General features: G+C 41.1%; 1 protein-coding gene across 16 annotated transcripts in view; it reads right to left on the bottom strand.

Moving 5' to 3' along the window:
* Positions 1-25,913, bottom strand: part of ANK3 (ankyrin 3) — a 715,857-nt gene that overhangs the window by 206,619 nt on the left and 483,325 nt on the right. For all 16 annotated transcript variants that reach the window (XM_072628881.1, XM_072628882.1, XM_072628896.1 and 13 more), the window contains 3 exons: positions 19,332-19,430; positions 13,422-13,607; positions 11,417-11,515 (listed from right to left, as the gene is read on the bottom strand). In XM_072628881.1, the coding sequence (XP_072484982.1) occupies positions 11,417-11,515; positions 13,422-13,607; positions 19,332-19,430 (384 nt within the window). The remainder of the gene's footprint in view (positions 1-11,416; positions 11,516-13,421; positions 13,608-19,331; positions 19,431-25,913) is intronic.

Genomic DNA, 25,913 nt, shown 5'->3' with positions numbered 1-25,913 from the left:
GGGGAAGGATGCTGACTTTTCTAGGACATATCTGGGTTAGAACCCTGGAATCCCAATCCTGGCTCACCTGTTGGTGCTAATACATCGTGGGCTGCACAGGTGATGTCTCAGCCCAGTGCATCATCGAGAATCCAAGTCAAGTCAGGTCAAAAAGCATTTAATAAGCTGCATAAATGGTCTAGTCATTGTGTCCAACTTCCCAAATCAGACCAAAATCCTTTCTATTGCTTTCCTGGCAGGTGATGGGACCAGGAATTCAGATCTGAGATTTTAGAGAATCTAGACCCCTAAGGCTGCTAGAGGGTTCATTGGATAGCAGTTGACCTGGAGTCAGGAAGACCTGAATTCAAATCCAGGCTCAGACACTTACTAGCTGTGCGACCCTGTGCAAGTCATGTCATCTCTTTCAGCCTCAGTTTCCTCAGCTGTAAAATGGGCACAATAAAAGTGCAGATAATAAAGGATAATAATCTCTTAGAGATAGTGGAGGATCCAATGAGATATATGTTAAGTGCTCTGTATACCTTAAAATGCTACTGAAATAACATCTAATAGTATTATTATTGACCAGTCTCTCCTTCACACTGTCGGATTAATGTTTCTCTAATATTCCATTTTGTTACTGAGTATTGAGTCTGAAGTCAGAGGACCTGGGTTCGAATTCCACCTGTAATGCATACCTAAGTGACCCTGGGCAAGTCATTTAATCTAGGTGGGCCTGTTTCCTCATCTATAAAATGAAGAGGTTGGACTCAGTGGTAGTGGAAGTCCCTCCCCATAAAGTTATCATCATTATCATCATCATCATCTTCATCATCATCCCTATGCTTGCTTCTCCCAGCAGGTACGTACTCTCTTGCTTAAGCCAGCTCTGTCTCCACCCTTCCTGCAGATTCACTAAAGCATCATTAGAAGATTTATAGCTGAAACGGCCCTTAATGCTTACCTAGTTCAGTACTCTCATTTAAAAGATGAGAGAAAGGAGAACGGAACTCTGGCAACTAACTGAATTAGGATTTGAACCCGAGGGCCTTTGATTTGGAGCCTTGGAGAGCAGGTTTCAGTAAGGAGGGTAGGGTCCTAGAATACATGGGCACAAATGGTGGTGACTATCGGACCATCTTATCACACATGCCCAGATAGGTGCCAAGTGGCACAGGATGGGGCGGGGTGAGGGGTTGAGTTCAGAGCCATGCCAGGTCCTTAGCTCTGTTTTCTCTTATTTGTGAAAATGAGTTATGTGCTGCTGAGAAATACTTTCTTTTTTTAAAATGAAAGGTTAAAAAAAATCAACAACTCTACACTAATAGAACATTATTTCATAGAATTTCAAAATAGGATTTATTCAGGTCAACTAAATGTATGGCTCCCTCTGCAATGATTACAGAGAGACCCAGAAGTGAGCTATTCACATATTCAAAAAGCAGAGAAAAGAGAAAAACATAGCCTCACATTTCTTTTTTTTGGGGGGGGGGATGGATCGGAGGCTGATGGAAAATGGGGGGTGTTATTTGTAGTTTATAAATAAAACTATATTAGTGTTGCCTAGGAGAGGAATCTCCTCCTGTCCAGCTACCATCCCCCAGATAGGGCGGGTAAGTGGGTGCCCGAAGGGAATTCAGTGAAACCCTTTACTCAGTGAAACATAAATTTACTGACTTTAGGCATTATAGAAATTTTGCCAGCTCCCAAACAATATTCTCTAGCATTTGCTTAATCTAGAACAATGGTTCTCAAAATGTGATCTGCATACTTCTGGGGATCCCCAAGATTGATTCAGGGGGGTCTAATAAAATATTAAAAATTTTTTTAATAAAATAAATACCAAGATGTTTTAATTTTTAATATCACAAATATCGATATAACCCACATTAAACAAAAACTCTAGTGGGGGACGTCCTCAATAATTTTTTAAGAGTATAAAGAGGCCCTGAGATCAAAAAGCTTGAGACCTGCTGGTCTAGAATCCATTCATCGACAAGTGCCCCTGATGTACCAAGAGGGTTGGGGACAAATACACAAAAGCAGGAGAGTCACTTTTTCAGAATCCAAATCATCAACGCGACAGAATGAAAGAAGATGACCTCAAAGTCAGGAAGTCCTGGGTTCGAGTCCTACATCTGAACCATGTTGACTGTGTGATCCTGGGCAAATCACAACCTCTAAGTGCCCCCAGGCAACACCATAAGCCTCTAAATTACAGGGCACTAGTCAGTTTGCTGATTGTTCCCTCTGCCCAGGAAATTGCAGATGATCATACTTGGGACTTTATCAGTTATTTTGATTGCACAGTTTTTTTCTCCCTCTTTTTAAATGTTTCTATAAAGTTTGGCCACACTCATGTGATAGCTAACCACACAAATAAACTTATTATAAAAAATGAGAACTTCCCTAGAGTGGGTGGACTGCTCCCACTCTCACGATCCCAGTTCTCTCATGATAGGGCTCTTCAGAGAGAGGGCAACGATTAAGTATAACTGACAAGAGATTCCAGTCCATGTGTGGGTCAGATTAGGTGGCTGTTGGCTGGTGAGGTCCCTTCTAACTCTGGAAGTCTGTGACTCTGCCAGAGTCTATCAGTCCCCTTTACCTTCATCTTACACATCAGATCTCTCTCTCAAGTTGCTATGTCCTACCTTGCCAGGGCATTGAAATCTCTGAAGAAAAAATTAAAGTCTGTCCCTGACATGCAGGAAAGAAACAATTCTTTTACTGAAGAAAGAATGTTGATTTTCCTCTAAAGAAAATATTGTCTCAAGAAAAAGAACCATGTTCACTTGTTAGTCAAGTGAACATTGCATATGGAGTTAGGAGGCCTGGGTTGGAATCCCAGTTGGGATACTCTCTGGGAATCAAGGCACATGTGTGGGAGCCATTGGATGGCATGGCCTCATCTTCCTCTTCTGCAGAAAAGAGACAACAATGGTTGCTTGCCTCACAGACTTGTGGGAAGAGAGCTCTTTGTGGACCTTAAATGCTCTAGAAATTTGAGTTATTCCTCTTGGGCCTCAGGAAAGAGATTTTCAGCTGCTGCCATTTCCCCCTTAAATCTAATTCTCTGGAGTAATAGGAATGGAGAATTTAGAAGGAATGGGAACCTTGGAGACCACCTAGGTATATGCCCTCATTAAAAAAAATTGAGATGTTTTATTAAGTTAAAAATTAATTTTCAATAGAACCACCAACTAAACTTACTTAATAATTACATTTAAATTAATTAATTTTGACTTGTAAAGCATAATAATTTTTTCTCTCACTCTCTGAATCCCCACCATAATTTTCATCTGTCCACTCATTTTCACTCAGGTTAGTGTGCATTCTGTCTTTTATTTATGTACATATACACATGCACACACACATATATGTATATGTATGTACAGACACAGATCCAGGTTTTGCTTGATTCTGGGTCTCCCACTCTTTCCATGACACCAGGCTGTGTCTCTGAGTCTCCAATCCAGGTTGTCTAACTATATAAAATGATAGGATTTTGAGGTGAGTGACCTTCATGACTATTTAGTCCAACCCTCTTGTTTTACAGATGAGGAAACTAAGGGTCAGAGAGCTGCAATAACATGTGCTAGGTCATACTGCTAGCAGCATTCTTTCTAGGGCATTACAGATGGAGGCCAGAAGTAAAATGGAATGGCCAGAGAATGCTCAGTCCTTCCCCTAGAATGGAAGAGGTAAGGTGTCGCCAAAGAGAGAGGCCAAGGCCAAGGACCAGCACCAGGTTCTGGCAGTTCTTTACCTCTTGCCCTCTCAGCTACCTTCTAATGAATGGGTAGGGGACAATGTTCAATGAAGAAGGCCTTGGGTCAGCCAAATATTAATTTACTGGCTTCAAACAATAAAAAAGACTTTCCTAGTGGCCAAAAAATACAGCAGCAGCTCTCATTGACAGGTCACTTTAAGGTTTGCCAAGTGCTTTACTATGTTAATTAATTTAACCAATTATTTATTTAATTCAATTTAATTAACATAAGAGGCTTCCTCATTTTACAGATGAGGAAACTGAGGCTGAGAGGGTGATTTGACCCATTCAGCTAGTAAGTATCTGAGGCAGGATTTGAAGTTTGTTCTTCCTGATTCCAAGGTCTACATTATCTACTGTACCACCTAAATGCCTCTAAGTATTCTCTGACCTTTGTTTATTCTAGAATCAATCAATCAGGCAATAAACATTTTTTAGGCCCCTACTATGTATTAGGTCCTGTACTAGGCATTTGGGATGCAAAGACAAAAGATGGTCTTTTTCTTTTTTCTTTTTAAAGAACATAGTTGGTCAGCCTCTGAGTGGTGATACCTACTGGCTGTGTGATCCTGGAAAAATCCCTCACTCTCAGTACTATGGGTAACTCATTAAGACTCCTATGTTATATACAGAAGGCACTGTCCACCATGGGAAGAGGCTTTCTAATGGCAAGTTCCACATACTTCTCACAGGCTGGGGCAAAAGGGAGAAAATCATAACAGCAATTATGATGATAATAAAAATTACCATAATAACCCCAACAGTAATGATTGCTGTAATTAATAATAGCGACAATTATGGTGATCTATTATTATTGTTTTAAAACTGTCCCTTACAGGAACAAAGTTAGTGCTAAACCTCAGGCTTCTCTGAACTGGACTGCTTGGTTTTGGTCTCTGCCACCCTAGGGCTTGATACAGAATCATCACTTCATGAAAGCTTGGTGGTTCTTTGATTCTTTCTCTGGCAGCCGGAATGATGCCTGGCTAAATCGAGACAGATCATGGACACACTCTGAAGGTGGCGCTTGCCGTTGTTGTGGTTTCTTGAACCCTGATAATGAGGAAAGTGGAGGCTGAAGAAAGCAGTGATAGAAGAGGCCAGTGTGTGTGTGTGTGTGTGTGTGTGTGTGTGTGTGTGTGTGTGTGTGTGTGAAGGTTCCATGGACTATTACATACGATGCTGGCGAATTCCACACCAGCCACCTCCTGCCAGCAAGGGACATAGTGGAAATTTGTTTTGCTGGATGACGCATATTTGTTACATGGGTTGTTTTTCTTTTTAACAAATTAAATTAGATTGAAAGCAAGAAAATACAGGTGGTCAGGTGAATGTCTTAGCAGAGATGGCCTCATCCATGCACCTGGAATGTGAGTGGGGCCTTAATCAAACCTTGTGGGTGGTTGCTGCACCTCTAACTCCTGGGATCACATTTGTTACTCTGGAAATCACCTAGAAGGAGCAGAGGCTGCACAAAGGCTGGACGGGGCTCGGGCTACCCTCTTTTTCTGGCTGGGCTCTGCTTAGTTAGTGTATACCTATGGCTTGCAGGGAACAAGGGGTGAGTTGTGCTCCCTGCACCTCCCTCGCCCCTGACCGCTGCCCCTGGCAGGCAGTGGCAGGCTCTGAGTTACTGCCTCAGTCTATGGTCTGGCCAGAGGTTGACATCACTGACAGGATTTCTCCAGTGCTAAGCCAGGTCAGCCAGAGCATGGGAACCAACGACAGCCTCTGGGCAGAGCCCTGCAAGGCAGTCATACCCACGATTACTCTCATCAGCTCCTTTAATTAGTGCCCAGTATCCGAGACTGGGCCCAAACTTGGCTGCTGGGCTTTGGAGTCTGTTCTTTGCAAAATGCTGATGAAGAATCACAATAGCTACCCTCTAAGATATTCGCGTTCTCTCCTCCATTAGAAAGTAAGCTGTTGGAAGGCAGGGACTAGTTCATTTTTATCTTTGCATTCTCATCACTCTGAATTATGCCACGTATACAGTAAGTGCTTAATAAATGCTTGTGGATGGATTGGATTGACTAAATAACACAGTGTCAGCTGGAATGTCTCCCAAGCTCTGACAAATATCATCCACTCATCCACTCACAGTCGGATCTCAATTTTCTCCAATGCCTAGGACCAAGGGTATTTTTCTATTTAGCCTTTCCCATTCCCCTCAAACCGCTTGTTAGAGCCTGGCTAGACTCTCCCCCTTCAAACAAAAGGCCTTGATTTATCTTGGGGCTACATGTGTAGATGGCGTCCTCCCCGCTTGACGGCAAGCTGTTGGAGGAGAGATTGTCTCACTTTTGTCTCTGTGTTCCTAGCACCGAGCACCTGGCCCAAATGCTTGATGGAAAGGCCCTAGAGTTCATCCAGTCCAATGCCTTCATTTCATAGATGGGTAAACTGAGATCAGTAGAGTGCAAAAGGTAAGCCCAAGGGAATCGCCTTGAACTTTTCCCAATGGGCATCTATTATTTCTGTGACATTCCTGAAAAAGCTAAGAATTAGGAAAAGTAGTGAAGGGGTAATAAGGGATCCCTGCTGAAAAAAATAACCCACCTCTGGTTTATTATGTACATTTTTTAGAGATGAGTCACCAACTAAGCTTGCCAAGCCACAGACACAAAAATGAAGTAAGAGGCTTAGAGGGGTCATCTATTCTGAAGGCGTCCCATAAGGGTCTCCAACCAGCCTGCTGAGCAGGGTCATTTGTGCTGTTAAAATCTCACTCCTTTACACTAAATCAGGCTGGTCTTTATTGCCGAAAGTTTGAACTGAAGAATTGGGCAGCTAGGTGGTGCAGTGTAGAGTACTGGGACTGGAGTTGTGAAGACCTGAATTCAAATCCCAACTCAGACACTTACTAGCTGTGTGACCCTGAGCAAGTCACTTAACCCTGTTTGCCTCAGTTTTCTCAAAAACTGTAAAAAGAGCTCTAGAAGGAAATGGAAAACCATTCTGGTCTCTTTGCCAAGAAAACCCCAAAAGGGGTCACAAAGAATCAGATGTGACTGAAAATGACTAAACAACATCAAAACTGAAAAAATCTTTCTAAAGAAAGGCAGTTTCATTATTTTTATGCATTATAGTATATAATGCATTATGCATAATATATATTATTATGATATATATGTATATATATAGGCAGATCCAGTTACAGCAGCAACATATAAGTGTGGCTGAATCAGATTATAATGCAATTAGAAAATATTTAAAAAAAAAAACAATAGAACATAGAGGATGTTAATATGTGGTTTTCTAAGTCAATATATACCCTACCCCCATCCTAATGAATGACTTAGTGACCTTCTTTCTATTTGGTTTTGATACCACTGGTGTAGTTGGACAGGGTACTGGACTTGGGGACAGGAGGACCTCGATTCATATCCCATCTCTGACACTTATTAGCCGTGTGACTCTGGGCATATCACTTAACTGCTCTGTGCCTCAGTTTCCCCCTCTGCAAAATGGGAAAATGGGAAGGTAGGATGAGAGTTTGAATTCAATGGCTTCTAAGGTCTTTTCCAGCTCTAAATCCATGGAGGTAAAATTTGGCAAATAAAGAGTTAAATCATTTCAAAGAGCCTTTGATGATTACACTGATCATGTTTATATTTCAGAACTCAGTTTATTCATTACTCCTTGTGGGAAGTCTTTCTTGTGTGTCCCCCGTCCCCTCCCTTCACCCCAAAATCACTCAAGTGATTTTACTTTACAAGGGGAGGGATTTTCCACAACTGAATGGAAGCTCTTGGTGAGCAAGAACAGTTTCGTTTTTGTCTCTGCCCTAGCCCCTGGTGCATAGTAGGCTCTTATAAATGATGGGTGATGGATCCAAACTGATCTGAGTGAAAGGATCTGACAATAAACTGTCGTCTTAACTGTTTCAACAACTGTAGGAATCTTGACACTTTCAGTTATTTCATCTGGTCCTTTCTATTTGGTTTATATTTTCCATAAATTTTAATGTAAATATACTTGTATGTATATATAAATTTATATTGATTTTATTTCTATTTTCATCAGGTCCTTTTCATATTGTGCACAGATGAATGGGGACCAGCTATGACTGGACAAACCAGGAGTTAGTGAGCCTTGACTACAGAGGAGGTGGTATGGCAGAGTGGTCATAGAGCAGGATTTGAAGCCTGAAAAGCCTGTGTTTAAGTCCCCCTACCAACACACCCTGACTGGGTGACCCTGAGTAAGTCACTTGCCTCTGTGTGTTCTAGGTAACAAACTCTCCCAGGTTCTAAGCTGCTGAGCAGGTACTGACCTGTCCTAGTGGAGGGGGTTTCCTCTCCAGGGAATTTCTTATATCAACGAAATTATAAATTTAATCTCTATCAAATCCCTTACTATTACCTCAAGTTATGTCCAAAAAAGGGAGAAAAAAATTAAGAAATGAACATCTACTTTATTATCAAGATTTCTCTTTTGAAGGAGTATAAGAAAGTTTAGCGTTGCTCATCAGAAGTACCAACCTAAGTGATGGGCTTGACTTAGAGGCACTTACTCATGGGATTAGAGAAGCTGAGAGATCTCAGAAACTCACTACTCCAACCCCCTCCTTTTGCAGATGAAAAAACTGAGGCTCAGGGAGGGAAGGGAAGACTTGGTCCAGGTCATAGAGAAAGCAGGAGCAGATCTGAAGCTTTGGGACCAGGCTCTCTTCTCACCCCCATGGTACCATGTTGCCTTCTCATTCTATGAGAAAATATTGACCCCAAGCTGTGTCCCCCTCTTCCCCACACACGACTGTGAGGGCATTTGCTACGCTTAGGAATCAAGCTCAGGAAGGGGGCTGGCAGTGAGATCAGAGAACAGCAATTCTCATTCTGTGTGTGGATTTGCAGGACTTAGTACAGTGCCTAGCACATAGCAGTAGGTGTTTAATAAATGCTTGTTGAAGTCAATCAAAACCTTCATTAGCAGTCAGTACTATCAGTAGCCATTCCATCCATGACTTCTATAAGAATGGAGGAAAACAGATGTCTGAAGAGACTGGGAAAGTGTCCTCTGCAGGAGAAAGAGCTACACATGCCCATGATTTATGCAACTTTCACTGATTTCTCTCAGTTCTGGCCTCTAGGGCCAAGGACACCATGTCAAATCCCTCTTAACAGCTAATAATAGCTAACATTTTTAAAGCAACTACTATGTGCCAGGCACTGTGCCAAACGCTTTACAAATAACATCTCACTTGACCCTCACAATAACTTTGCACAGTAGGTGCTATTATACTCATTTTACAATTGAGGAAACTGAGGCAGACAGACAGCTTTGTGAATACTTGAAGAACATTTTCATATCTCCTTTATGTCTACTCTTCCCCAGGTTAACCCTTCTTTATTCCTTCAGTTAGCTCAATGATCTTCAGGTCCTGTTCTGGCCTGATTGTTCTCAGTTCTCCGGCTTATCATTATCCTAGAAATGTAGCACTTACAATCTAATATGATATTCTAGAGGTGGTCAGAACAGGGCAAAATACAAGCAAGAAATGCTCCTCTCCTCGATCCTGGAAACTATTAATGCAGCTTACATTCCTATTAGATTTTTTTTGACTGATAGAGCATACTGTTGACTCACTGAATAGATTATAAAAATCTCCAACTTCTTTTCTTTTATGGCTGGTAGCTAGATTATAGGATCACAGTATCCCACATTTACCACTGAAAGCATCTTTAGAAACTTCCTGATCCAACTAATTTCATTTTACATATGAGGAAACTGAGGCGCAGAGATGTTGAATGACTTTCCCACAGTCACCCAGCTAGTAAATGTCAGAGGTGAACCTAGGGTTTGCTGACTTCAAGTCCAGTGCATTATTAATATTTCTTAACCCATACTTCCTTTCATCATTTCCTGGGCTGGAAAGGAAAGAGAGAAGGAAATGCCCCACCAGAACTGTGGTGGGGTGGAAATGTGCACCCTCGAACATCCCTGAACCTCCCATATCATTCCTATCCCTGGAAAAGTATCCAACAATGGAGCTTTTGGAACATGCTGTTTTAGCTGAGTAGCTCTTGAATTGGAAATTCAAAATAATTGGCTAGATTGCCGTTTGGCCCTAGGATTCCTCTCTCCAAGAATATGAACGTGATCACATTAAGGCTTTTGATTTGCTTCTTACAAAGTCTTTTGGGCAGTGGAGGTAAAAACATTCATTTTTGGTTTCTATATTTGTGATGTTCATTGTAAAACTTCCTCATACCCAAATCTGCAAGGTCGATACACTGTGGCCCGCCAGTCCAATACATGACAAAAGCATAATATGGCAGCCAAGAATGTGAGTACAATCTCCTTCTCCATTAAGGGTGGCAAAGCTCCCAGGGAAGAGATGGAGAGATTGCCATTGTATTTTACTCTGGTCAGACCACATATAGAATGCTGCTTGCACATCCGCCTGCCACATTTTAGGAAAGGCACTGAAAAGCCAGAGAGAACCTGGAGGAGGAAAACCAATGTGGCAAAAAATCCTCAAATATTTGCTTAATAAGGACTCCTTGAAGGAAGTGGGTTAGAAGAGACTCAGGGATCGAATGGGGACATGCCCTCTGACTTCAAGGACTGGTAGGATTGTCATGGGTAAGAGCCGGGACTTATTCTGCAAATTCAGGAAGCTGGAAAGTGGCAGATTAAGGCTTGACATATGGAAGAATCCTTTAACAATTAGAGATAGGAATGAATAAAAAGATATTTGTGAGCATTGATTAAGCACCAGGAACTCTGCTAAACACTGAGTGTACAAGGAGGAAAGTGAGGCATCTATGGAATGGACCACCTTGGGAGGGAAGGGGCTTCCCCTCATGAAAGGTCTTCAGTCTGAAGCTCAATGACTACTTGTTGCTATTTTCATGGTAGGGATGCCTTTCTGTATGTGGTTCATACTAGATAGTCCCTTCTAACTCTTAAATCCTATGGTACTGATCCTCAAAAGTGTCACTTATGAAGGTCCCAGTTTCCTTGGGGATTTCAATTTGGGGAATAGTTTTTACATCAGTGTTAGCAGAACCACAAGAATTCCACAAGAGGGTTAGAACATGCTGAGTTCTATTTTGGTCCAAGGATGTTTATATGAGTCAATAAAGACAATGTTCCAGATGTGGATAGGATTTTTGGATGAGATAGAACAGATGGGATTTTAGGAGGTTTTCTAAGTATGTAATTTAGAGTTAGAAAGGGTCTTCAAAATAACCTAGACTAATCCTCAGTTTTATAGACAAGGAACTCTAGACAAAGAGAGAAGTCACTTGTCCAGAGGCATGAAGTTGGTAAGTTACCAGCCACAGGATTTGGAATCAGGTCCCCGGACTCCCTCCCAAGGACTTTTTTCCAGCAGAGAATGTTGCCCCTCTCTAACATCCCCATTATATGAATGGGAGAAAATTCAGGTCCAGAAAGGCTGGCTGAGCTAACCACCCACTGGAGTCATTCAATTAACATTTGTTCAGTGCCCATAGGTGCCAGTGCTAAGTTCTGGGCATACAAAGAAAGGGAAAAAAACCCCAAACCAACTAATAAAAACCCAATCCCTGTTCTCAAGGAGCTCACATCCTAATGAGAAGGTGTCATGCTAACACAAAGACACATATTTTATAGGGATGGGATGGTTACATGAGTTTCCCAAGGAGTCACACACATTTTGGATCAAATCCTTACCCTTGCAGTGAAGTCTACAGCAGCACCTCGATTTAACAGCAACGTGGCTACATTGATATTTCCATAATGGGCAGCAATATGAAGCGGGGTGAAGCCACTCTGGAAAGGAAGCAGAGCAGAGAGGTTCAATGGATTTCTGATGTCTCCCCACCTGGGAAGTTTCTGTCCCATACCCACAGCAAACTTATAAAAGAAAAAAAAGAAGAAGCAAAATATGCTGAAAGTTAAGATTTCATTCTGTACTAGTCGTCAATTAGTGTCAATTGCTGACAGGCTCCCAGGGGAGCCCAAATCAACCATTTTAGTAAGCAGAAGGTCCAGGCAGTGAAGAACCAGGGATACAGATTTGAGCAAACCAGCAGCAGAACCATGGATACAATGGCCAACCCTTCTTCAAACAGGAAGAATTGCTAGTAGTGAGTGAGACCTCCTTGTTTTTGTGGAAAATAAAACACCCTTACCCTATCGCTGATATTTGAAGCTTTCACTGAAAATCTTTGCCCAAGTTCAGTTGATTTGATATATTCAAAGCAGATGCAAATTAAAATAACATCAAATACCCTTTGATTAATGGGTGGTGTTGTTTTTTTTTAAGTGCTAGTATCATAAAGATCTACCTCCCGTGGTGGGCGATCATTTGAAGTTGTGATAAGAATCCACAAGTTAGTGGCCTCATTGTCAAATGCCTTAGTCAATGACACGAGTTCCACAGCTCATTTTCACACTGAGGTCATTTTGCTTCCTTAAAGAAATATGCTAAAACATGCAGCAATTCACTCCGTCCCCAAAGTATGGAAGCTTAGAAAAACTAGATGCATTTCTAAATCTTTAGCAAGCTTCTTTGCCATGCTAGCTGTCGCTGCCTCCCTTGGAGAGTATGGCGGCGTTGGTTCCACTCTGAGACTAGATTCTCTTTGCTGACACCATCGGGGTAAGTGTCATGCAGAAGCCTAAAAACAAAACAAAACATCAATTGTGGATGCACAGTTTCAGGGCTGTCTGCAGCTCTCTGCATCACAGATGGACATCTCTAAGGTTTTTTGCCTCTTGGTACCCTGAGCCAATGTTGGTAAGGTTCTTGGAGTCCATGAATTCATTTTGAAAGGCCAGATTCGGCTGCAGAAAGCCCTGGTGATCCAATTACTGCCTTATCTAGCACATGCTATTTGTTGGTAAGAAAGCAGGTTTCTATCCTACTGAAGGCGATGCAAAGAAGAGGGGGAGGGGTAATGATGCGGCAGCACTAAGATATGAAAGGATGATGCAGATATAGAGAGATATGGGTACATATACCTCGGTTGTCCTATTCACCACCATCTAGGTTAACATATTTGGAAGCAAAGAGGGGGAAAAATGAACGGTTAGTTCACTATTGGTGACATGGGTGCAGAAAGCTTTGTGGTGGCTATATGATGTGGCGGCTATGATGATGGCATGAGGCATGGAAAGAAAGCTAGATGAAATGAGATCTAAATGATACTCTATCTCAAAGGCCATGTATTGTTGCTGGGTTTTTATTTTTTTTTAAAGAGACTCTGACACAGTAATTACAAAGACAGTGCCAGTCACTTGGCCAAATGACATCTAATGGTCAATAGGCTTCTCTTAGAAGATCAGAACTCATTGTACTGCATCCAACCTTCATGACATTAATCAAGTTTGACTTTGGACATGCTCACTAGTATTTGGTAGCAATCATCCCTGCTTGACACTCTCCAAATCAAATACCATCTTGTAGTTGAAAATGTGAAATCTGCCAAGGAACACAAGTACTTTGCAAAAAAACAAACCAAAAAAGGCTAGGAGCACCTGGCTCCCATTTTCTCAAGGCAAGCTCAATGCAACCGCCTCAGTGCTTTCCTAGCTGGGTATACTTTGTTGTCATTGCTGTCAATACACCTGCAGATAAAGCATGACCCAGACACAGGCAGGTCTCATCTGCTTACAATCTCCGCCCTTCAAAGATGGCGTTTGGATGCCCCATCAGCCCTTGCCATGGGCTCACCTTGGATTCCACGTCTGCATTGCTGTCATTCTGCAGCAGCAGGGCAGCAGCTTTTGTGTCATCTTTGCGAGCAGCTATGTGAAGTGCAGGAAGCCGGACTTTTCCTTTTGTGTCATTTTCAAGCAGTAGCGAAACCACTTGGTCATGGCCTTGTTGCAAAGCTACCGCCAAGGGTGTGAATCCATCCTGCAGATAGAGAGAATAAATTAGATTGCTTTTCCAAAGGAGAAAAAAATTAAATAAATTGGGACATGGATCAGAGAAAGGGGGATGCTTGGGGGAGTTGTGTGAAGTCACTGGATGAACACTTTTCATTAAGGACATCTTTAAAATTCATAAAAAGACCAGGGGTGGAAACCAATTTTAAAAGTATTTCCAACCAATGACAAGAAATAACAAGAATTACACAACATCCCCAGCTAGACCAAGCACACTTTGGGTTAATTTTCAGAAAAAAGCTGAGGATCAGGCCCATAGAATTAGGATGGAAGATTCCCAAGGAAATGTGGAAGGTCAGCCCCTTAAGGTAACAAGTTTCTACTTAGAGCAGACATTGGCACTTTAATGAAGATATAAAGCATACAGGCACTTTTGATTGGGCACATAGACAGAAGGGAAAGAAATATGAATAACATACCACAGTCAGTACTACCATATCATTTACATTTGATATAAGGACAAAACCAGACAGAATCTATGTACGTGCTGAGATACCTGGCCCACTCTGGCCTTGCTTCTGTTTCTGTTGCTGTTTTCCCAGCGCTTCACATAGTATCTTGTGTGCAAGAGACCTTAACAAATGTTCTGTGAATTTATTGCTCATTGAACTCAGCCTAGTTTTTGGCTGGAAGAAGCAGACCCTGGGTTTACTGATGGTTAATCCATTTGTGGATAGGCATAGAACCTCTGAGTCTCAGAGCTGTTGGGGATTGAAAGATCCACTGAGTCCACTGGAAATCTGAAGAGGGTGCCACTTAACCTCCAGATGACCCCTAAGATGGGGAGCTCCTTACTTCTTGGGACAGCCCACCCCACTTGTGGATAGCTCTGAATAAAAATAAAATATTTAATACTGAACCTAAATCTGCCTCCCTGCAACTTACATCTGTTATTACTAGTCCTGATCTTTTAGCCCAGTAGAATGAGTTCATTCCTCTCTTAGAAATGACAAACTTTCAAAGACTGAAGACCGCAATTGGAGGTAAGAACACCTGTGTTCAAATCCTGCCTCAGTCACTTAATGTGTGACCCTGGAGAAGTCCCTTTTCCTCTCTGTACCTTACTTTCCTCATCTGTAAAATAAGGAAGTTGGCTTTGATGTCTCTAAAATCCCTTCCAACTTTAAATCTATGATCCTACCATCCTTACTTCTCCCATATTTTCTCTTTTTTCTAGGTTAAATTCCTTTAATTGATCCTCTCAAAGGTATCTTGCACTCATTTTGTGCATTATATATGTAGATATATACACATACATTATGTATATATAAGTATGAATATCTAAATATAGAAAGAGGGAGAGTGAGCAAGAATGAGTGAGCAAGCAAGAGAAAAGAGGAACGAGGGAGAGAGGAGAAGGAAAAAGAGAGAAGAGGGAGAAAAAAGAGAGGAGAGGAGAGAGAGAAAAGAGAGAAGAGAGGAAAGAGAGAGGGAGAGACAGAGAAGAGAGAGAAAGAGAAGAGAAGAAAGAAAGAAAAAGAAAGAAGGAGAGGAAAGAGAGAAGAGGAGAGAGTCAGCAGACATGGTGCAGTGCACAAATAGAGGTGTTCTCAGAGGTAGAAAGACCTCAGTTCAAGCCGCACTGTTGGCACATCAGGCTCTGCGATCCTGGCCAAGGTGTCAGCTCTTCAGTTTTCTAGACAACTCTCTAGGACTCAAATCTGCATAGAAGGCACCAATCTGCTTTCCTTAATTGGGAGTTCCCTTTAACAATGACATCATGGGTCCTGTCCCTCTCCCCATGTAAGAGAGTACACATCTTTTTTCTCAGTAGTATGTAAACTTCTTGAGGGCAAGGTCAGCCTCACTGTTCTCTTTCCCCTGTACCTTGTACCCAGAGGGCACTTAATAAATGCTTGTTAATTGCTTGACTGACAGACATATCAAGACAAGGTCTTTAGAATTGTTTGTTTTATGCAGTCAATCAGACAGATGTCAAAGAAAGCATCCAAAACCACATATCCATTTATTGTGCTTACATAATTCAGATTTCTTTAGAAAGTCATTTGGTAAACTGAATTATTTGGTAAATTGCTGAATTTGGGGAATTCCATTAAGGGACTCGCTATTGGTGGGAAGGAAACCCACATGGATATCTCCTACTTAGTTCCATTGCTGCTGAAATTTGTCTTTTCCTTCTTTAAGACAAATGCCTCGAAAGAACTTTTGTATTATTTTTACTAGAGAATTGGCAAGCAGCTTGGGATTTTATTTAGGTCATGATATTTATTTTTTTCTGTGGTGCTTGTGGTGTGGCTTGAAAATGCATTGAGGGGCAGCAGCTGAAGGTACCATAAGGGAGAGGCCCCCTGCCCTTTGGGCTTCTACCCTCATCATCACGCACCACATTCATCATCCTAGAACTCTCTGGAATGGGAGAATCACAGAACACTGGACCTCAAAGGGTCACCTAGTCTAAAACTCCCATTCTGCAGGGGACTGACATCAAGAGATTGGTTCTGGGTCACAAAGCAATTTAGTGGCACAACCAGGACTTGAACCCAGTACTCTTAAGCAGGGTGGGGTCAGAGGTTTTCCATTCTAGTCCAGGATTTTCTCACTCACTTGGAGTGTGGCTTTAAAGAATTCACTTTTCCTCTCTGGGCTTTAGCTCCTCCACCTGTATGAGGTGACACCCGTAAAATAGACCACGTCATCTCTAAACTCTAAATTTTATGATCAAACTACTCAGTTCCTTGTCCCCATCTTACCTGTAGAACTATCCTACTTGCCTGTTCCCAACACAGAGGGAATGTGTGTTTATGGAGAGGTCCTAATTTCCAAACTCGACACTCTTCTGAAAGTCAAACTACTTTCCTTAGGGGAATGATTATTGTCATCACCTAAGGATCTTTTGCAAAAGCATTCACCATCAGGATCTTTACATAGCAAGCCCCCTAGCATATTTGATTTACTCCATGACTGATTCAATATTCAATTAACAAACAACTCTTCATGGAGAGCCTCTGAATTATAGAAAGCTTAAGAAAGCTGCATCTATATTAAATGATTTTAAAAATAAACTTTACTGCTATCTTTTGCTTTTATATCATCTATATTTCCCATTGTATTCCTGTTCCACTTTCAAGGAGCCAGCCCCATCTTCTGTTGTGACTTGGCTGGTGTTCTTTTAATCTGAGAACAAAACTGAAGAGGGAAACCAATGACTTCTATGCCTCTATTTCAAGTTCAAGTTCAATGCTGATATTTGCAAATTCAAATTCTCAAGGTCCTCCCTGCCTGGAATGTAAAGGTGCTCAGTTTAACACTGATAAATAAACTGTAGTTGAGATGATTAACACCCAGGAGTGGTACTTCCTATTAGTGCCAATTAAAGGTGGGCCAGCAGACACCCGCCTTGTGTTAGTGGGGCTCCAATTAATAACTCCAGATTCTATTTTCAGACTAAGTTTAAATGGTTTGGCTTACTTTTGAATTTTCCGGTTATTCTTAGCAGAAAGGGATTGTATTAGTGTGTAATCTCTCTTGTTTTGATAATTCAGTTCTAAAGGCAGCAAAAAAAGTAGAGTCATATCACTGGGATATCAATATTTAACAAACAGGAATGCAAATTTGGGGATAGGTTTCATCCCATGATGACAGAATGACAGTACTATCCTAGAGTTACAGTTAAAAGGGACCTTAAAGGCCATCTAATTCAACCCTTCCATTTTTACGGATGAGGAAACTGAGGTTCAATCAGTTTAAGTGACTTGCCCAAAGTTACGTAGACAGCCAATAGCAAGAACCAGGGCTTGGATCTACATCTTCTGATTCCAGATTATGAACAAAAGCCAAGTGGAAAAAGTTTGAAACTATATCTACGTATAATAATGTTATGTTCTCCCAAATATATTGGCTAGTTTTGGTAAACTATTTTGCTTTGCTCTTTTTAATTCTTTGATCTAAGGAGTGGCTTCTTGACAGTGGAGTCAGAGATATATTGGGAAATAAAGATTGATATAAAGGCAAAAGAGCAATAAAACTTATTCTTAAAATCACTTAATGTATAAGCAGGTTTCTCATGCTTTCTGTAATTGGGAGGTTCTCTATGTTTGTTAAGTGAATGTTGAACACAGAGTCATGGAATAAATCAAGTATACTAGGGGACTTGCTGTGTAAAGACCTTGATGGCAAATGCTTTTGTAAAAGATCCGAAGGTGATGACAATGATCATTTCCGTTATGACTGTGGAAAGAGTGTCTGGTTTGGGAGTTAGGAGACCTGGGTCCTAGTACCAACTTAGCAGCATTAATTTTCTGGGAGACCATTACCAAGTGAGACATCTCACTGTTCTTTAGGTCTCTATTCCCTCAAGTATTAAAGAAAAGGAGATTTTACTTGAAGATGCCAAGTTTCGTCCAACTTTAACATTCTGCATTTCTAATTTATTTGTTCTGTTAGTACAGATTCCTGTGAATACTTAAATTAAGACTTAAAGATTGCTTAAAGTGAGGCACATATATATTTGCAAATCAGGAAGATGATGCCACCTGCAGAAAAATGGTTTTTTCTTCTCTTGGAATCTAACTCCATGTCTTCCACCATTTCTATAGATAGGACATTTGGTATATCCAAGAGGAAAGTAGGAAATTCAGTGAAATATGGACTCACTACTCAAACAGATCTGTGATTTGCTCACTGCAGGAGTGGTCTCCAACAAGCAAGTTCTCAACCTATCCATGTTTGCCTATTTTGTGCTACTGTCACTGCCATGCTCCCTCAGTGGCTAACAAGGGGTTGGTCCATCATGGCAGAGGACTTCTTTGCTTCATGAACACTGGATACCTCTTGTAATGTTCAGATGTCGAGAATAATGAATTGTAGGGGAGGTAGGGTGGTATAGTATCTAGAGAGTCACCAACGGAGTTAGAAAAACCTAGGTTCAAGTGAATAATAATAGCCAAGTGAACCTGGGGACAAGCCTCAGGTAATTTTCTAAGACTCTAGATTACAGAGCAGGTAAAGTTTATAATGGTAGAGGGAATCTGGAAAATGGAAAAACATGTATAATTCAGTGTTTAGCACAGTACCTGGCCCATATATGGTAGGAACCTGATAAATGTTTTTTGACTGACTTTTTAATAGATGAATCTTGTCACTGATGTAATCACAGGTCCAGTCCAAAAAATAAATAAATAGGTTGTAGTTGTGAAATATGCATGAAAGTTATAAAAATTGCTTCCAGAAACTGCTATATAATATTTAGCTGTTATTATAATTACACCCTTACTCAGAACTGCAGGGAAAATACTATGAAACAAATCTCAGACCAATATTTAATTACAAAAAAATTAATTTAATTTAAAAAAATTGTCACCATGGAAGCAAAATGCTAAATTTATGGATGTCCTAAATTAATGTAAAAACTGTGAATAATGGTTCAATATCTGAGCAGAATAAGATACTCATAGAGATACAGTGTGTTTTAGCAAAATGACCGATTTTTTGAATTTTTAAAAGCAGGTTTGCTCATGTTTCATTAAAAAAAATATCAGATAAAATCCTTATATTCATTTCTCTTTGCACTCTTAACTACTAATGTGATAGACTTAGCTATTCACGACTCAAGGTCTCTGTATTAACCTTTCATCCTTAAGGAAACAGGAAAAGAATCTGGTCATGTGAAAATAGCCTGCGAATTACAAGTCAATTATATATAGGAAAGAACCTATTTAAAACCACTCATTACCTCTGTTGCCAGGCTCTGACTTGCCCCATTATCCAGAAGAAACTTGACGACTTCCAGGTGATTTTCCTGGGCTGCCATATACAATGGTGTAAATCCATTCTGTAAAGGGAGACAAACATGTCAATTCAGTGTGCTAAAATCATTCATTTTTCAACTTGCTACCATAATGAATAAAGGCCCTCAATCTTCTTCAAAACACCTAGTGCAATTCCACTTGGTTAGACTGAACCCCAGGCTATTATGGGGAGGGGAGGATGGTGGTACGGGACCATACTCAAAACCCTTCCAACTTGGCAGAACCTTTCTGAGTATAGACTTCCCTAGCATAGCCTTTGAAAATTCAGCTTCAACAAGCCCGAGATTCAGTTTCCCCTTCATAAAATGAAGGGAGTTTGACAAAAAGGCCTCTGAGGTCCTTTCCAGTCTTAAATTTATGATCCTGTGAATTTGTCTTCTATACTGTCAGGAATTAATTCTTCAGGGTGGAAGGTTTGCATATAATCTACCAAAACATGTGCAGGATAAGCTTTAATTTCACTGTCATCTTTTCAAAAAATTAACATATCCCTTTTATGAAGCCAGGAACATCTACTCTAAACAGGAGATACAACATTTTCAGATTAGGACAAAGACCTAGTCAGACAGAAGACTGCCTGGTTGGAGAGATGTTAACACAGACTTTAAATTGTAGTTAAAATTCACTATAAGAATCATAAATAAATATCCACACCTCCAAAGGATAGGTACTTCAGTTCCCAAAGTGTAGGGTGATGAGCATAAATACAATTTCTAAAGTAATTCTATATAATCAACTCCCTGTTTTCTTGAATGTTTATACAGGCATTAGTTTCTGACTGCTTTATTTATCAGGTGGAATTAGCTGCACGTTCACTACTGTCTTGTGGCATTTGCTTGTTTCACATTATATTTATGTAGGATGTGCCCCTATATAACTCTAAGAAACATCCTTTGAAACTAAGACATAGGTTCAAAATCTAGGAGTATTCTTTGAGTCTTTTCTTTTTCTCACTCATCGAATATAATCAGTTGTCAAATGGCATTGATTTTTGTCTGGATAAAAATACTAGCCAAAAGGCTGGGCCTAGAGTTGGGAAGTTCTGGTTCCGAAGTCCTGCCTCTGAATGGGTACCCTTATTTTACTGCTGAGGAAACTGAGGCAAAGAAAGATTAAATGACTTGCCCAGGGTTAATACCTAGTAAATGTCTGAGCTGAGATTGGAACTCGGGTCTTCCTGAGCAAAGTCACTTAGTCTCATATTGCCTCAGACAATTTCCTAAGATTATGGGTTATGATCACTTGCTCATATGCTTTGGTGGAGAGAATTCCCAAACCAGGAGTTAGCCATGTCAATAAAATTGCGCATCAACTAAAATAAATAAACAAAATCTCACATGTGCATCATCTACTCTCCAGTCTGGAGTCAGATGATCTGAGCTGAATCCTCCCTTGACTCTTCCTATATATGTGACTTGGAGGAGGTCATTCAACCTTAGTTTTCTCATCTGTAAAACTAAGATTAGATGAGATCAGGGACACTCAATCTCTTTTGTGTGTCATAGTTCTTTTGGGCATCTTGGCTCTGGGCAGGTGACTTAATTGATGAATCAAGCCTTGGGGGTCTAAGGACTCTTTCTCAGAATCATGTTTTTAAATGCATAAGATAAAATACACAGAGTTACAAAGGAAACCAATGACATTGAAATATCATTATCAAAGTATTAAAAAGAACCTTTAGTGTATAATGACTTGGAAGTCCCTTCTAGTTTTAGAATCATATGTGATCCTTTGAACAGGAGTAGCACAATGCATAGTGCTAGACTTGGAGTCAAGATGACCTGATTGGGAAAGCTGCGTTAGTTTCACATTAACTTGAGCAAGTCACTTGAATTCTCTCATCTTCAATTTTCTCATCTCTAAAACAAGAATAATAATAGCACCCACTTCATAGAGTTTTTGTGGAGATCAGATGAGAGAGTAAATGCAAAGTGCTTTGCAAATTTTAAGGTGCTATATGAAGTGAGCTGTTGTCGTCATTACCATTACCATCACCATCACCATCACCATTCTCTTCCTCCTCTTCACTATCTTCCTCATTATCCCCATCCTAATCATCACTATCACCATCCTCATCCTCATCACCATCCTTTTCCTCCTCCACATCCTCATCACTTTTAACTCTCGTTGTTAATTCATCATTAACACTCATCATTTTAACCTCTTCCCTACCCTTTTCAAATGGCCTCCTTATAAGTTTCCCAACTTCAAGCTTAATGCCTCTACAACTTTTCTTTCATCCAGTTGCTGAATCATTTTTGCTAAGTCATGTCACCCCTCTGCTCCAAAGTCTTCAGGATGAGTGGAATTGGGATGGACACAGTTCCTGATCCCAATTTGGTCTCTATATAATAATAATAATAACTAATATTTATAGACCTCTTAGATGTTTGCAAAATACTTTTACATAAGTTACCTCATGTGGCTTTCACAAACACCCTGGGAGGGAGGTGCCATTATTATCCCCATTTTTCTGGTGAGGAAACAGAGGCCGAGAAAGACCAAGTGACTTACCCAAGTCAACACCTAGTGTCTCAGGTAGGATTTGAACTCAGGTCTTCCAGATTTCCAGGTCCAACAATCTATATGAGCTGAGTAATTTCTACCCTATCTGCCCAGCCATAAAAAGCTCTAACCCTACTCCCCTCCACTCAGCTCCTTGGACACTAACTGTCCTTTACACTGTCATCCTGCTAACTCTGTGCTTTTGTGGAACCAGTTATTGGTATCAGATAGACTAAGTCTGTATGGGGTTAGAGTGAAATATACAGGTGATATGGTAGTGGGTAGAAAGACAGCCTTGAAGCCAGGGAGACCTGGGTTCAAGCTCTGCTTAAGAAACGTACAGATTATGTGTCCCTGCTTAACACACAGAAGCTCTCAAAGCCCCAAGCAACAGACTCTAAATTATAGATGAGTGACTGATCTGCAGAGGAAGCTTCTACATCAAGAGGGAGGGAATTAGCATTTATTAAGTACCTACTATGAGCCACACACTCTGTTAAGTATTTTGCAAATATTATCTTATTTGATCCTCACAACAGTGCTGGGAGGTAAGTGCTGGAATCACCCCCATTTTCCAGTTGAGGAAATTGAGGCAAACGGAGATTAAGTGACTTGCCCAGGGTCACAAAACTAGAACGTTTCTGAGGCTGGATTTGAACTCAAGTCTTCCTGACTCTAATTCCAGGGTTCTGTCCCCTGTGCCACCTCATAGTAACTCCGTGTGCTGATGAAATCACAGATGGATATCCCAAAGAGATGTGAAAAAGCAAAGTCATATTAGACTTTGATTACGTGCTCTCTGTATCTAAATTAGATGCATTTTTAACATGTCATCTTCTTCGGATCATCCACAAGTCAGACTTCTCAAAGGGCTGTTGGAGGCACAGCTGGTATTTCACATAATAAATGGTTTTCTCTAACACATTTATTCCACTCCTGTCTGCCTTTTGGGCAAGCTAGGGCAAACCTCACTTAGGCCAAGGAGGATTTGGCCAAAGCGCTGCTAATGCTTCCAGCTTTGGGGTACTTAAGGATCATGTTTGTTGTGAGTATGGTGCTCACAATGGTCATTCTGAGAGTCTGGAGGCAGTTTTGGGGCCAGCTTGAGAGGCAAAGCAAAAGCTTGTGAAATAATGCTTGTTTTTATGGAATTGCCTTCCTTTCCTTGTCCTATGGAGTCGATGTATATTAACACCTGGAACCAGGAAAGAAGTTAAAAAGACCTTTGGCAACAACGAGGGATCTGCAAGTCCATTCATGAAGACTCATGAGCTTCCTCTTGGAAAGAGCCGCATGTCCAAGTCCCATTTACTCTTATTTCACATATTAATTTCATACCAGGCAGTAGCATCATTTCTTGATTAGAAGCACAAAATTAGGAGGGGAGGACAGCTGATACAAACAGGGGAGTGACAACAGGAAGTGAAAAATTGAAAGTGAGGCAATAGAGAGCTGCTAAGTTGGTGACTCAAAACCATGATGTTTGGGAAGCAGTTGGAAACACTGGGGTTATTAGCTCTTAGAGAGAAGTCTTGGATTATGGAGAGGGCTAGCAAAAGCATCTTCTACAAGGCTTACAACCTGGGGGGTCAGCCTCACTCTCTCTCTTACCATTCACCACCACCAACCCCCATCTCCACATCCAAGCATTGTCAAATCCTAATATTTCTACCTTTAGAACATATCTCAAATATTCCCTGTTCTCTTCTCTAATGCTGTCAACCACCCTGGTTCAGGTCCGTATCACCTCCCACCAGGACTGTGGCAATAGCCTGCTGATATATCTCCCTGTCTCTAAACACCCCCCCACCCCCAAATCAGTCCTCCGTTCAGCTGTCAAATTAATCCTCTAAAACAGAGGTCTGATTCTCTCACCTCCTCTTCAATAACCTGCCATGGCTACCTATTACCTATAGGAACAGATATGAAATCCTGTTTGACTCTCAAAGCCCATGATAATCTGTTGTCTTGCCACCTTTCCTGTCTTTCTCCACCTCTTCTCATCCATGTCCTCTGACCCAGTGACACCAGCTACCTGGACTCCTTATACAGGACACTTGATCTCCTGACAGCATTTTCTCCGGCTGTCCTCCATGGAGGAAATGTTCTCCCTCCACATCTCTGCCTCTTGGCTCCCCTGACTTCCTTCAAGCATCAGCGACAGTCTCACCTTCTACAAAGTTTTCTCCATCTCCCTTTCCCACATTGTGTAGGTAAGATAAGATAATATGAATCCTCTGAGCATGGCCCAGCTCTGAGCAGATAAGAAGACCGAACCAAGGAGATTAACTTATCTAACTGATTTCTCAGAGGTTAGTCTTATAAATGTGCCAGGCACTGTGCTAATCACTGGGCATACAGAGAAAAGCAAATACTGTCCCTGTCTTCAGGAAGGTCACATTCTAGTGAAGCAAACAACATGTAGATGATTGGGTATATATGGGTTGTGCAGTCAAGGTCTAGCCTGTGTGAGGTTGGACAAGTCACTTAACTAGTCTTCTTCTATTTTGTCCCCTTTCCTCTGTGTACTCTTCCAGTCAGAGACAGTGGCCACCATGTTATTCCTCATGTAAAACCCCCCATCTCTAGGTTCTGGGCATTTTCTCTGCATTCTCCCAGGCCTGGAATGTTCTCCCTCCTCAATATCTCCCAACTTCATTCAGTATCATACCTCCCTAACATTATTCCAAGTGACCTTTATAAAAAGCTATAGGGCCACAAATATCTACACCTGGACTTACAAAGATCAAATCTTTTTTTTTTTTGGAGGTAATCAGGGTTAAATGACTTGCCTAGAGTCATGCAACTAGTTAAATGTCTGAGGCCAAATTTGAACTCAGGTCCTCCTAACTTAGAAAGACTACTGGCTGATGGAAGCTCTGTTTTTGTCTCCTTTTTGGCCTCTGAATCTACATGCCAGCACAGACATCACTAAGATGGGCAATGCTCAAAGTGGGGGAAGCTAGCCACAGGTCTGTGGACCAACAAGATTTCCCCCCAGCAAATAGACCTGAATTGTTCTCCTTAGATAAAGGTGGGACAATAAGACATAAGTTTATCATTCTTAGAACTTGGGGAAAAATCCTGTGGGAAAAATGGTCACAAATCATCAAATTCAGAGATAGGGAAAATCTGCTATTTACTATTAAATCACTTGACAAATCTCCTAGGGCCTCAGTTTTGTCATATGTAAAGTGAGGGGACAGGATTACATGGACTTTGAAGTCCTATCTCGTAATCTGAGAAATCAAGCATATTCAATTGTCCTATTTTACAGATGAGAAACTGAGACCTAGTAGTGAAATCTTCAACAAAGTTGCCTTAAAGTATTTGGGTGGCTAGGTGGTGCCATAGCACATAAAGCACCAGTACCTGGAGTCAGGGAAACTTATCTCCCTGAGTTCAAATCTCACCTCTGATATCTACTAACTGTGTAACCCTGGGCAAGTTACTTAACCCTGTTTGTCTCAGTTGCCTCAACTGTAAAATGAGCTGGAGAAGAAAATGGCAAATCACTGCAGTATCTCTGCCAAGAAAACTCCAAGTGGGGTCATGAAAAGTCAGACACTGAAAGGACTGAACAACAAGTGAAATCACTTGCCCAAGGTCACATAGTAATAACTATTAACAACAGAACATGAGCCCATGTTTTCAGTCTCCAAGACTAGTGATTTTTCCATTACTCCAGAGATGTCCTCTAAGGGGATTAGTCTCTCTCACTTTTTTTCTATCTAGAAAATCAGGCAATTGTTAGGATGAATCTGTTAGCCTGCCAAAAGCTGGAACATTGGCCAGAAAGTGACTTGGTCCCTTATGCCATTGGTTATAACAACCATGAGCTTTGGGCTGCTAGGATCAGTTGCTGTCTTCTGGAAATCCTCCCCTACCCCCAGCCCTCCAAAAAAAGCTGGTTTCAACACTCTGCCTTGTGTCTGTTTAGCATCGCTGGCTTATCTAAAGGCTACATTACAAACATTCTACAGTCCTCTGTTGAGCACCAA

This window comes from Notamacropus eugenii, chromosome 1 (genome assembly GCF_028372415.1).
Source record: "Notamacropus eugenii isolate mMacEug1 chromosome 1, mMacEug1.pri_v2, whole genome shotgun sequence".
NCBI classification, from domain to species: Eukaryota; Metazoa; Chordata; class Mammalia; order Diprotodontia; family Macropodidae; genus Notamacropus; species Notamacropus eugenii.
This window is presented reverse-complemented; position numbering and strand designations above follow the sequence as displayed.